Here is a 13,363-nt window from a genome sequence, read left to right as displayed (position 1 = left end):
TAAAGAATTTTATTTGGAAGAGATGTGTTGGATTACATGGTTGAAGCTCTGATTTTAATAGCATGGTAAAAAAGAAAAGTTAGGGTTAGGGATTAGTCCTAAAATTTCAATCTTATGGTAGCTCCTTGAAAAGAATACTGCCTTTACTGATGCAGGTTAGCACCTTCTCTGCAACTTATAGATTTAAAGAGTAGCCTAGAGAATGGAGAAGTCAGTGACTTACCCAGGATCACACAATCATATACATCAGAGCAAGAACTTGAACCAGAGTCTTCTTAGTTTCAAGACCTATTCAAGGTCTCTATTTCTTCACAGATTTCCGGTAGTGCCCATTAAGTCCTAAAAGAGTCTTCAGCTGTCAAGATTTCTTCAGCTATGACCAGTGATCAATGTTCCTCTCTTCTCAAAATCACTCCTAGCTGAGATAGTATGTAACTCAAGTATTTAGTATAGTCTCTACAGATCAGGTGCTTGTTAACCTGACACCTAGGGTCATAGGCTTCTTCTGTCCAATATCTTCCTTGATCTTTCCTTATGCTCTTCCAACTGTTTCCCAAATAAGATTAGATCATCCAGATGCACCAATGCTTCCAAGGACATTATTTCATTAAAGAGGTTGTGTTGACATTGGTAGAATTCCACTGTGGATAGATGCAGGCATCTTCTTATTTTCCTCTGTCAAAGGGACCTGATAGTATCCACTATACATGTCCATCACTGAAAAACACTTTGACAACCCAACAAGCAATCCAACCAATTCACACCTTCTTGGCATGGGGTACTGATCCACCTTAATTTTTGAATTCAAAACCCAATAACTCACACATGCCAAGATTTTCCATCTCCTTTTCTAAACCTCCACTTTGAACAAGGCATTCAGGCTACAAGACTCTGTAAGGATTCCTTCATGGGGTTCCTGAGTTGTTTTGTCTCTGAGAGAGCAGTTTTCTGAGATAAATCTCAAAGAAGGTAAGAGTTAATGAAACAGGTTATATATGATTCTCTTTGGATGTATCCCACTTGTGGAGTGAGATTATACAGTTAATGTGCTGAGTCTCTTCCTCAGATAATCCTTCTGCTCCCCAACCAAGAGTCTCCAAAATTGAACCTCTTTCTATTTGAAAGGATCACTGCTTCTTTGATTCTCCAAGATAGCACTTTCCTTCATCTTTCTGTAAACTTCATCAAAAGAAGTTTTATATTACTCCTGCTATTAAAACTCTTCCAGGTGGAATTCATAAATTTGAAAATGGATGAATGTTGAAAAACTACCATTGCCTGTACTTAGGAAAATAAAATAAAATTTAAATGAAAAATAAACAAAGAAAAGGAAAAAACGTCTTCCTCTTTGTTCCAATCAACACTGAAATTCCAGAGATAGTTTCTGAGGCTAGACTGATGAAGGTCACATTTTTCATCTTCTTGCTTACACCCATGCCTTCCCAGAAGGAACTCTAAATTCATTATAATAAAACCCTAAAATGAGTAGTTTCCTTCTCAGTGAGTACAAAGAGGTTCATATGTTGTAAATGCCCTTTCTAAAATGAATGGAATGGAAAATAACTGTTCCTTAGGATTCATAGTCTAGTATAACAATGTACTTTATATATCTTAACTTTTACTATTAATGCTCCCCAAAATCCTATGGGTGCAGGTGGAAAGGACCCATGAAAGTGTGGTAGATCAAGGCTTAAGTGCTCTGAGGTCTGATGCTGTCCTCATTCCTAACCCATTTCCATTTCTGGATGCCTGTCAAATGTCTTTCAGTATTTGCCAAATCTGTGCTTGTTATTATTAAGTGTTCCCAGCATTCATGCTCCTATTATGTCTATCTTGTCATAACTATTGTACCACAAAGCTCAGTTTCTGAAGGCTAACTACTTGCTATTGGTTCTCTCCATGAAGCAACCAGTCTTCAGTTCCCATTCCAAGTCCTTTTTGCTTTCGCAAGAATTGCTCTGTGCATTGTGTGCTTTTAACAGACTTGACCTGAAAGTTGGTGAGATCTGGATGATTTAAGATTTAAGAAACCAGTCTGGTTTCTATAGCCCTGAGAAAAGCCAAAGAAAAGTACAGAAGAGCCCTTGCAAGGAGCTTCCAACTCATTCTCTCTGTCTTTTATTGTCTATTTTCTTTACTAACTATATCAAGTGATAGACTGCCCTTAGTGTGTATTAGTTTCATCTGTAATTTTTCTTCTTTGTATCAGTTTAGTTAAATCCATAACTTTCCTTTTCTGTATCAGTCTAGTACAGTCCATTCTCTCCTTGGATCCTGCTCCTTTGATTACTCTCTATGAAATAGCTCTTCAACATTACACAGTGAGACATATTTCCCCTTCTTGTTGAAAATCATTAAGAGATTTCACATTTTAACTATGTTTATTCTCAAAGCCATAAAACTTACTGGCTGTTAACTGTAAATATCTGTGATGATAGTGTTGCATTTTTTTTTTCGTTCTTTGAAGGCAATTGGAGTTAAATAACTTGCCCAGACTCAGACAGCTAATAAGTGTTTGAGTACAAATCTGAACTCAGGTACTCCTAACTCCATGGCAGGTGCTCTAAACACTATGCCAACTAGCTGCCCCTGCATCTCCACATAAGAAATTAAGGCTCGATTCTTTAAGGCTCTCTTCCTCTTCCTCCTCCTTGTCCTTCTTTTCTCTGTGTCACTCCTATATCACCTCCAAGGTATGTCCTAGCCAAAACTAAATGGCTTGCTTTCTTGATGGCCAGAAACATTCCTCTGAAAAAATATGTAGGCCCTTCTTATTGGGTTCATTGTAACTCTGAGATTGGCTAACATCAAGCCTCCTGCAAGACCATGCCATTGTTAGGGTTTGCTCATTGACTTCTAAGGAAGGAGGTATCCTTCCCTTGAATAAGTTCCTCACATTATCCATTCTACTTTTCCAAGAAACACATTAATATCATTTACCTACTCCTTTTCGACAATGGGGGATGGGAAGGTGGTAGTGGAAGTTAGTGATAGAAATTAATTTTCAAGGATTTTTTAAAAAGAAAGAAAATAGATTTTTTTAAAAGGGAAGAAAGTAGTACATCAACTAGAGTTTAACTAGATTCCTGAAGAACATTCTAGAATAGATCATTAAAATGCAGTTAGGAATCACTTTCAAAAAGGGGAGTGGAAATTGCAAAGATTCAACTTCTTTTCTTCAAGAACAGTTCATTCCTAATTAACTTCATTCTCCTTTTTCATAGGATTACTAAACTAATAGAGTAGGAAAATGCTGTGAATATTGTTTACCTGGATTTTAACAAAGGTTTTGATAAATTGTCTCACACAAGTTTTGTGGAAAAGATGGAAAGAATAAGATAGATTTAGATTAATAAATGGTTGGATGTCCAGACTCAGAGAAGTTCAGTGTCAATGTAGTAAAATGTAACTCAGGGATCTGTGATTGGTCCATGGTTTAACATTTTTATCAATGACTGGAATAAAGGCATAGATGGTATTCTCATCACATCTGCAAATGATGACAATCTGGGAAGGATAACTGAGGATGTAGATGATAGTCAGGATCCAAAAGAATACTGACAAGTATTGGTTTGAATTTAATGTGATATAATTCAATAGAGATGAACATATAGTCTTTTACTTGGTATACCAAAAAAACCATATATATCTATATCTGTACATATATGCATATATGCATGTAAATATGTATATAGACATGTACAGTTATTATTATTATATTAATGATGTTTGAGTAGATAGCAGTTGTTCTAAAATTATCTGGGGATTTTAGTACACCACAAGCTCAATATGAGTCAGCACACTGATGTGACCAGTAAATATGCTATTTCAGTCTTGGGTTACATTGAAAAGAGTATGTCTTACAGTATTAGAGAGAAGATGATTTGATTGTAATCTGCTCTTTTCAGACCTCATTTGAGATATTGTGTTCAGCTCTAGACACCACAGTTTGATAAAGACATTGAGGACAGCTAAGTAAAGCACCAGCCTTGGACTCAAGGTGACCTGAGTTCAAATCTGAACTTAGACATTTACTAACTTTGTGATTCTGAGTAAGTCACTTAGCCCTTGCCTCAAAAAAATAGATAGTGATAAACTGAATGGTGTCCAGAGGAGAGCAGCTAGGATAGTATAATAATAACAGCAACCATAATGACTAATGTTTAAGTACGTGCTTTATAAATATGATGCCATTTTATCTTAAAAAATAACCTTGAAGGTAGGTGCTATTAATACATTCATTTTACAGATGAATAAACTGGGGAAAACAGGATAAGTGATTTGCTCAGGGTTATGTAACAAGTATTTCATCTGGGTCTTTAACACAAGTCTCTCTGACTCCAGTTCCAGCATTCTATTCACTGTTCCACCCAGCTCCCTCTGCAGGAAGATTTCATACTGAGATAGGGATAAGGAAATAAAAATATAAGGTATAGAAATAAATCCATAAATTATTTTGTTGTTAAAGCAAAAGCCATCAATAAACTTTAAAATAAAAATACCAATATTTTGGCAGACAAAATATAGGCTGAAAGAATAACCTTCAATAAGATTTCTCCATTTACAAAAACCACTGAGAAACACAACAAAGAGAACCCAACCAAAGAGACAATGTAGATAGTGTGTTGGACTTGCAGTTAGTAAGACCTGGGTTCAAATCTTGCCTCAAACACTTACTAACTACATGATGTCAGGAAGGCACTTAACTTTTAAAATGAAAGAATTAGACATGACTTACAAAGTCTCTTCCAACTCTAAATATATAACCCTATGAACTTTGTTGTTCAATGATTCCATGATCTTTAATATCATGGTATTTTTCTGCATGGAACCCAGTTGAAAGAAATTCCTATAGACCATGAGATTCTATAGGTGTTCTTCTTTGCAGATTACATTGGCTTGACTCTTTCCATCCATGGAATGTGACAGAATCTCCTAAATGGGACTGATTAGTCATTCAATAGAGTGTGGCCTAATAATTCACACAGGAAACATAATTGATGTAATTTCATTTCACTCCCTGCAAATTGACAAATGATGAAAAACAGGAACAGTAATTAGTGAGGGGGTGTGAGAAGACAAGCATACTGATATTCTATTGGTGAAGTTGCAAACAATTCTGGATTTCAAGTGGAAGAATTATGCAACAAAAAATGTGACTAAACTGTGGACATTTTTTGACCTAGCAATTTCACTTCTGAGTAAATAACCCAAGGAAGCAAAGGTCTGCTAAGTAGCCCAATAGCCATAGCCACATACTTTGTTGTAACAAAGAACTAAAAACCTAGAGATTGCTGATTGATTGGGGAATGACATGTAAAAATGGCATATGAATACAATAAAATATTATTGTATTATAATATTGTAAGAAATGACAAATTCTAGGAATTCAGAGAAATCTGATAAGATTTATATGACAATAGATGAACAAAATATGCAGAACCACTAAACAATATTCATGACTATAGCAAAGTAAATTAAGTGATTCTTTTTTAAAATGTATTTATTTTGAATTTTACAATTTTTCCCCTAATCTTGCTTCCCTCCCCCCACCCCTCACAGAAGGCAGTCTGTTAGTCTTTACATTGTTTCCATGGCATACATTGATCTAATCTTAATATGATGAGAGAGGAATCATATTCTTAAGGGAAAAAATAGAGTACAAGAGATAGCAAAATTTTTAAATTAAAGGTCTTTGGTCTGTGGTCTTTGTTCAAACTTTGTTCAAACTCCACAATTCTTTCTCTGGGTACAGATGGTATTCTCCATCACAGATATACCCAAATTGTGCCTCATTGTTGCACTAATGGAATGAGCAAGTCCATTAAAATTGATCATCAACCCCATGTTGCTGTTATGCTGTACAATGTTCTTCTGGTTCTGCTCATCTTCCTCAGTATCAGTTCATGCAAATCTTTCCAGGCTTCCCTGAATACCCATCCCTCCTGGTTTCTAAAAGAACAACCGTGTTCCATCACATAACATATGCAACAATTTATTAAGCCATTCCCCAGTTGATGGGCATTCACTCAATTTCCAATTCTTTGCCACCACAAACAGGGTTGCTATGAATATTTTTGTACAAGTAATGTTTTTACCCTTTTCCATAATCTCTTCAGGGTATGAATCCAGTAGTAGTATTGCTGGATCAAAGGGTATGCATATCTTTGTTGCCCTTTGGGCATAATTCCAAATTAGTCTCCAGAAAGGTTGGATGAGTTCACAGCTCCACCAACAATATATTAGTGTCCCAGATTTCCCACATCCCTCCCAACATTGATCATTATCCTTTATGGTCATATTGGCCAATCTGAGAGGTGTGAGGTAGTACCTCAGAGATGCTTTAACTTGCATTTCTCTAATAAGCAGTGATTTAGAGCAATTTTTCATATGACTATGGATCTCTTTGATTTCCTCCTCTGTAAATTGCCTTTGCATATCCTTTGACCATTTGTCAATTGGGTAATGTCAATTGAAAATTTGACTCAGTTCTCTGTATATTTGAGAAATGAGACCTTTGTCAGAAATACTAGTTGTAAAAATTGTTTTGCAATTTACTACATTTCTTTTGGTCTTGGTTACAGTGGTTTTGTGTGTGCAAAAGCTTTTTAATTTAATGTAATCAAAATTATCTAGTTTGTTTTTCATTATATTCTCCATCTCTTCCTTGGTCATAAACTGCTTCCCTTTCCATAGATCTGACAGGTAAGCTATTCCTTGATCTCCTAATTTGCTTATAATATTGTTTTTATATCCTTTATCCATTTTAATCTTAACTTGGCTTAGGGTGTGAAGTGTTGTCTAATCCAAGTTTCTACCATACTAACTTCCAATTTTCCCAACAGTTTTTATCAAAGAGAGAGTTTTTATCCCAATAGCTGAACTCTTTGGGTTATCAAACAGCAGATTACTAAAATCATTTCCTGCTATTGCACCTAAGTGATTCTTTAAAAGTCATTATACTCTGAGTAATAGGGGAAAAAACAATGAAGATCCTGGAGAAAACAGTAAAAAAAAAATCCTGATCTTTCAAGTAAAACTATTAGAAAAGAATATGAGTATGCATTAACAAGAAATATTTCTATATCAAATGTCTTTGATTGTATTTCTTGTCACAAAAAGGTTAAATATAATGAACTGAGAAATGATCATGATGTAAAGACAAAAAGCATAAAGAAAATATTCTCCAACAAAAAAAATCAATTGATAAAGAATATCTACAGTTCACAGTATTCAGATGGATGGACTAATCCTTCAGGACATGTAGCTCAGACAAATACTGAAGATTAAAAATGACCTGCTATCCTAAATAACATTAGATTGGCCTGATTTACATTTTGAGAACTCTATATCATTTTCAGTGGCCCAAAAACTTCTTACTCAAATAAAATCCTAACTTTTAAACATCAGTATTCTTCCACTGATATGCTCTGGCTAGGAATCATGGAATGCATGCTCTCTGAAAACATCATAATTATAGTTTATCTAAAGTATAGTAGAAAGACATATGCTGAGCACAAATAAGTTGTAACATATTTCCCATATTGAAATGTGCATGAATGATATTAAAAATCATTATATAAATGTATGATTAGGAGGATTGGTCAGTCATGTAGTGAGACAAAAGGATAATAGAAGGATAGTTCATGTTTTGTACCGTATTCATATATTGTTAAGAGATTTAGAGAAAGACTTTACTCAAATTGAAGATTTGAGGAAGGATATAGTTAAGTGTTGCACAGGCTTGGATGGATTATGATATGGAAAATTGGGAGGAGTTGACAATCTTCATTTTATTGATAAGGAAACTGAGGAAGACAAAGACTTTTGATTTTCTGGGGTTTCAAAGTTTGGAAGTGTAAGGCAGGATTTGAACTAAAGCCTTTCTAACTCTAGGATAAGACTCTATCTACTATATACTATGTCTATTTGTCTATCAGGGCTCTTGTGAAATTATTGTTGAGTTGACATCATCCTACTTGATATATTTGGCTGTCAAATGTGTACTCAAACCTAGAGCTAATGCAGAATGTAATATAATGCGTTTAGAAATTGGTCAAAGGAACTAATAATTTTGGCACTCATCTGTCACATCTGGTTTCGATTAGCTTGGGAAGAAACAAACAACCATGACAAGGAACTGTGTGACATGCTTTTAGATCCTCCCTCAGTTGCTTCTGAAAGTTGTGGAACTTGCTTGCATGGCTCAGAGAATAGGATCTGAACTCTTCCCACATATGATGAAATCAGAACATCTGGTACCTGATTACATGTATTGAGTTGACTGCTTCCCAGAGCTACAACATGTTTCAGATTTGCTATACTTATTGGATTTATTTCTTAGACAGCATTTATAACATATCTCAGAGAAGGCAGCTGGGTGGTACAGTGGATAGAGCACCTGGCCTGGGGTCAGAAAGATCTAAAAATGACCTCAGACACTTACTAGCTGTGTGACCCTGGGCAAATCACTTAACCCTATTTGCTTTGGTTCCTCATCTGTAAAATGAACTGGAGAAAGAAATGGCACACCACCCAAGCAGCATTGTCAAGAAAACCCTAAATGGGGTAACAGACTCAGACATGACTGAACAACATAGATATTTAGAAATTAAAATCTGAAATTTCCTACTAAAAACATCATTATTTTTCTTTCAACCATTAAAACCATGTCAATCTGTCCTTCAACAATTTTTTAAACACAGTAATCATAGCTTTTTCTTTGTTAGAGTAGAAGCTAGGTGTTACAGTAGATAAAGCAATAGTCTGGAAGACCTTAGTTCAAATGTGACCTCAGACATTTACTTAATGTGTGACCCTGGTCAAGTCACTTGTTTCTTCTCTTGCTATAAAGTAGGAATCATAATAGAATTTCCCAGAGTTGTTGTGATAATCAAATGAGATATTTGCTAAAATGCTTAGCACATGATAGATATTCTCTTCCTTCCTCTTCCCCTTGCCCTGACCTCCCCACCACCACCAAAAAAGGGTTGGAAACTTGGGTGACTACAATAATGGTGATACACTCAATAGTTATAGGGAAATTCAGAAGGAAGAATTTGGAGAGGGGTGCATAATGACTTCTAGCTTGGATATTTATGAGATATACAGTTTGAAATATCCAAAAGGCAATTCATAATGTTGATACTGGAAATCAAGAGAGAGTAGGGCTGGATATATAGATCTCAGAGTCAACTGCATAGAGATGAAAATTGAACCCACTGGAGTTGATGAAGTCACCAAATGACATAACATGGGAGAAAAAGTAGATAGTCTGAAACATAGACTTAGAGTATACCACAGTTAGCGGGTATGAGATGGATGATTATGAATCAGGAAGAAATAGAGTCATCAGGCAGCTGACTATGTTATTGCTCTTTTCCACTACCCCATGGAAATGCTTTCCTCACATGAAATGCTTTCCTCACAACTGTGAGGCAGATAGTGTATGTTTATTCATCAGAGGTTTACAATTGAGGAAACTGAGGCTTAGATAAGTTAACACAACTAGTACATATTGGAGTCCAAATTTAATTTTTGGGTCTCCTAATTCCAAGCCAAGCATTTTTTCCATTATATTTAATGTAGCCAAATATGTCATCATACTCTTCAAGTAGCAGCTAATTTGTGTTAGTCATGATTCTATGTAAAATCTTAGGTGATGAAAGTGAATCACTCATGTCTTGATGCCAAATCACTTTTGGTAAACCTAAAATCACAAAGATGATCAAGGCATATTATTATGAATGGAAATAAAAGGATGATTTGAAGAAAGAGGAATTGCATGTAGTTACTGAATCATTTCGGTCAAGTTTGACTCTTTGTGACCCAAGTTGTGGTTTCTTGGCAAAGATACTGGAATAATTTGCCATTTCCTTCTTCAGTTCATTTTTATATGAGGAAGATCCAGGATGAAGTGACCTGTCCAGGGTCACACACTAGTGTCTGAGGCTGGATTTGAACTCAGAAAGATGAGTCTTTCTGACTCCACTCCTGGCACTCCATCCACTGAACTTCCTCAATTGCAAGGTAGAAATTGTATGACATGTTATGAAATAAAACTGCAAACCTTTCTAAAATTATTTATTATTGGTTTATTTATATTGTTCTTTTTTTATTTCAAAGCGAACCAATGACAAATGTTTGTTTGCATATTAATACAGCAGAGATCTCTGGAAATCTATAAAACTGTACCTACATGGAAACGAAAACCAATCCAAGTTCTATCTCTTTTTGGTGATATTGAGGAAGGTAAATGTATTTATAATCTTTTCCAAAGTTATTATCTATTTTAAATAAAAATAAACTTCATGTTAATCCAATAGGCACTTCATGAGCACTGATTACCTCAAAATTTCTGAGGGATATACCCACATAAAAGAAAATTTGCTGTCTTTCTAATAGACAGGAGGAATGGAAGACATATTTCTTGACCTCAAAACTCTTACATTCCATATAATGAGAAAATAGAATATATATATATATATATATATATATATATATATATATATATATATATATGGTATCTTGTTATATGTATGAATGTAATCCTAAATTATATGGATCAGAGCTAATAATAGTTGTTAATAGTATAATAGGAATAACAATGATTCATTTTTATAGCATTTACAATACTTGTTCTTTACTATAGGCCTGAAAGGTAACCCAAATATCCATTTTATAGAAGAGGAAAATAAACCTCAGGAAGAGATCTTAGGATGACAGATTTTAAACTATAAAGGATGCCAGAGATTGTCTAATTCAACAATTCTAAAAGTGTGGCCCATGCATCCCTAGCAGCTTCTGGAGGACGGATCAAAGAGCAGAGAGACTGGCTACAGAGACAATAATTAGGAACCTGTTAGGAGAGTACAATCAAGGGTGATAAGAATTTGGAGTAGAGTGAATTCAGTCTGTGTAGACAGAAGTGATGCAGAGATGTTGAGAAGGAAAAATCAGTAAGGCTTAGGAACTGATTGGATCTAAGGCTTGAGGGACAGTAATGAATGAAGGTTTAGTCCTCAACTGTAAACTTTGGTTGTGTCCTTAATAGAAATAAAGAAATTCAGAAGAGGAATGAGTTTTAGGAGAAAAATAATGACTCAGTTCTTGCTGTGTTGATTTTGAGCTGCTTCTGGATCATCCAGGTTAATCCAAATTGCTAAAGGGAGTATCTATAGGTTTCTAAAAATGGAGTTGGAGGTGTAGGAGTAGAATTTAGTCAAAGGGTAGGAACACTTTGACCAATTTTCTACCAGAATTCCAAATAACTACCCAGAAGGGTTAGACCATTTTATAACTCCACCAAGAGTGTGGTCATATGTTTTTCTTCCTACAGTCCCTCAAACAATGACCATTCCTGTTTTTTGTCATTACAGGTTATGAGGGAAACCTCAGAATTATTTTAATATGTAATTCTTTTCCTATTAGTCTCTTACTATGTCTCTTACTATTAGTCCTTTGGAGCATGGTGTTTTGTTTTGTTTTTTTTTAGTTTTTTGCAAGGCAATGGGGTTAAGCGGCTTGCCCAAGGCCACACAGCTAGGTAATTATTAAGTGTCTGAAACCGATTTGAACTCAGGTACTCCTGACTCCAGGGCCAGTGCTCTATCCACTGCACCACCTTGCTGCCCCTAGAGCATGTTTTTGAAATAACTATTCAATCATTATAGATTTAATGTGTTTAATAATGTAATATATTTCTGGGTTTATATATTCGTGTCCAGTTTCTATCCAGCCACAATGAATCATTAAAACTACCAACTAGTGAAGGGGGAGATTCTAATGTAGATTGTTCAAGGAAACATAAACCACAATGAAATCAAGCATCCTAGATGGACTGAAGTCTAGTAATAGGTTTTCTATTAATTATTAGTCATTAGTCATTGGAATTAGTCATTCTCTTATATTGTCTTATGAAATCAAAATGCTTTTTAATACATATTATGTTCCTTTTGTCCTCCATACAGAACTAGTCAAGTTTGGATTTTTGGAAAACAGTTCTGGTAATGGAAGATTGAAACACCTGGATGATGTGACAGATGTAATCAGGAAAGATGTAAGTAAAATAAAACAGGATACATTTCAATGATTTTAGAAGTTTGATCGCCTTAAACTATAATTTCTACTAGAAATTATGCATCTATGTAAGATGTTGTATAATAGATGTTACATATGTTCTGCTAAGGTGCATAATGCTTTGTCTGAAACATAACGATACCAGTTGCCTCATTACTTCCCCTGGAAGCTGAAAATGAATGATGAAATGCTAGCATTGCATTTTGTTTAGATCATCAAAATCATGTGAATGAAATCCTAGCTATTTAGATATCTCTGATTGTTACTACCCTAAATTTCCAAAGTCCCATATAATAGTACTATAGTATGGTACAAAATATTCATTCATGGGATCATAAAATTTAGAGACGAAAGATACTTCAGATTCTCTAATACAATCTCCTTATTTTACAGACGTTCAAAGAGATAGGCCCAAGTTCACAGAGAACTACTAAACAACTGTATTAGTGTAGTTGCTGTCTTTTGTCTTTGCCCCTAAGTTCCTTAGGAGAAATCAGACACAACTGGAATAATAATAGCAACAACAAAAATGTTTCAAGCACTGTGTTAAGTGCTTTAAAAAAAATTATACTTGCTTTATAGTTGAGGAAAACAAGACAGACAAAGGTTAAATGACAAGCCCAGGCTCACACAGTAAGGAAGTAGCTGAGCCTGGATTTGAACTTGAGGCTTCCTAAGTCTAGGTTCTTTGTTCTATCCACTGAGATGCCTTGAGAACTAGTACCATCCAAAGTCTCTGATATATATGTTCCTTTAATATATATACCAAGTAAGCAACAAATTTGCATATTAATGTATATTGCTTTACACCAGAGACAGTTTCAAGATGAGCAAAACCAAACTGCTATTAGTCATAGCCATGTATCTGTGGCATATTAGAATGAACCTCAGACAATGTGGTTTAAATTATGGCTCTACCCCGAATTAGTGTGCAACCTTAGTCAAATTACTTCTATTTCTCTTATCTTTAGTATGCTCATCTATAAAAGTAGGAGTGATAATGCTCTTGTCACAGAGATATTGAAAGGAAGTTCTGAGACAGTTGAGGGGCACAGTGGATAGAGAGAGCTAAGCCTACAGTTAAGGAGACCTGAGCTCAAATTTGTATTCAGACATTTACTAATTCTATAACTTTTTCCTGGGCAAATCAATTAAACTGCTGTATGCCTCAGTTTCTTCAACTGTAAAATGGAGATAATAAAATATGGGAAGGAAAAAAGCATTTATACTTATTGTATGTTACTGTGCTAATCACTTTTCAAATATCTTATTTAATCCTTATAAA

The 13,363-nt window shown here is 35.0% G+C and overlaps 1 protein-coding gene and 1 long non-coding RNA gene across 3 annotated transcripts in view; one reads left to right on the top strand and one right to left on the bottom strand.

The window, feature by feature from the left end:
* Nucleotides 1-13,363, bottom strand: part of LOC141506921 (uncharacterized) — a 168,014-nt gene that overhangs the window by 111,561 nt on the left and 43,090 nt on the right. Inside the window, exon 1 of one of the 2 annotated variants that reach the window (XR_012474015.1) lies at nucleotides 224-5,321. The exons of the other annotated variant lie outside the window; for it this stretch is intronic. This is a non-coding gene — a long non-coding RNA (uncharacterized LOC141506921). Of the gene's footprint in view, nucleotides 1-223; nucleotides 5,322-13,363 lie in introns of those variants that run through there. 2 annotated transcript variants of the gene reach the window in all.
* Nucleotides 1-13,363, top strand: part of DNMT3L (DNA methyltransferase 3 like) — a 40,141-nt gene that overhangs the window by 8,315 nt on the left and 18,463 nt on the right. The window contains exons 7-8 of the mRNA XM_074214128.1: nucleotides 10,164-10,251; nucleotides 11,970-12,058. Of these exons, the coding sequence (XP_074070229.1) occupies nucleotides 10,164-10,251; nucleotides 11,970-12,058 (177 nt within the window). The remainder of the gene's footprint in view (nucleotides 1-10,163; nucleotides 10,252-11,969; nucleotides 12,059-13,363) is intronic.

The sequence above is a fragment of the Macrotis lagotis genome, chromosome 1, assembly GCF_037893015.1.
Source record: "Macrotis lagotis isolate mMagLag1 chromosome 1, bilby.v1.9.chrom.fasta, whole genome shotgun sequence".
Taxonomy (NCBI): domain Eukaryota; kingdom Metazoa; phylum Chordata; class Mammalia; order Peramelemorphia; family Peramelidae; genus Macrotis; species Macrotis lagotis.
This window is presented reverse-complemented; position numbering and strand designations above follow the sequence as displayed.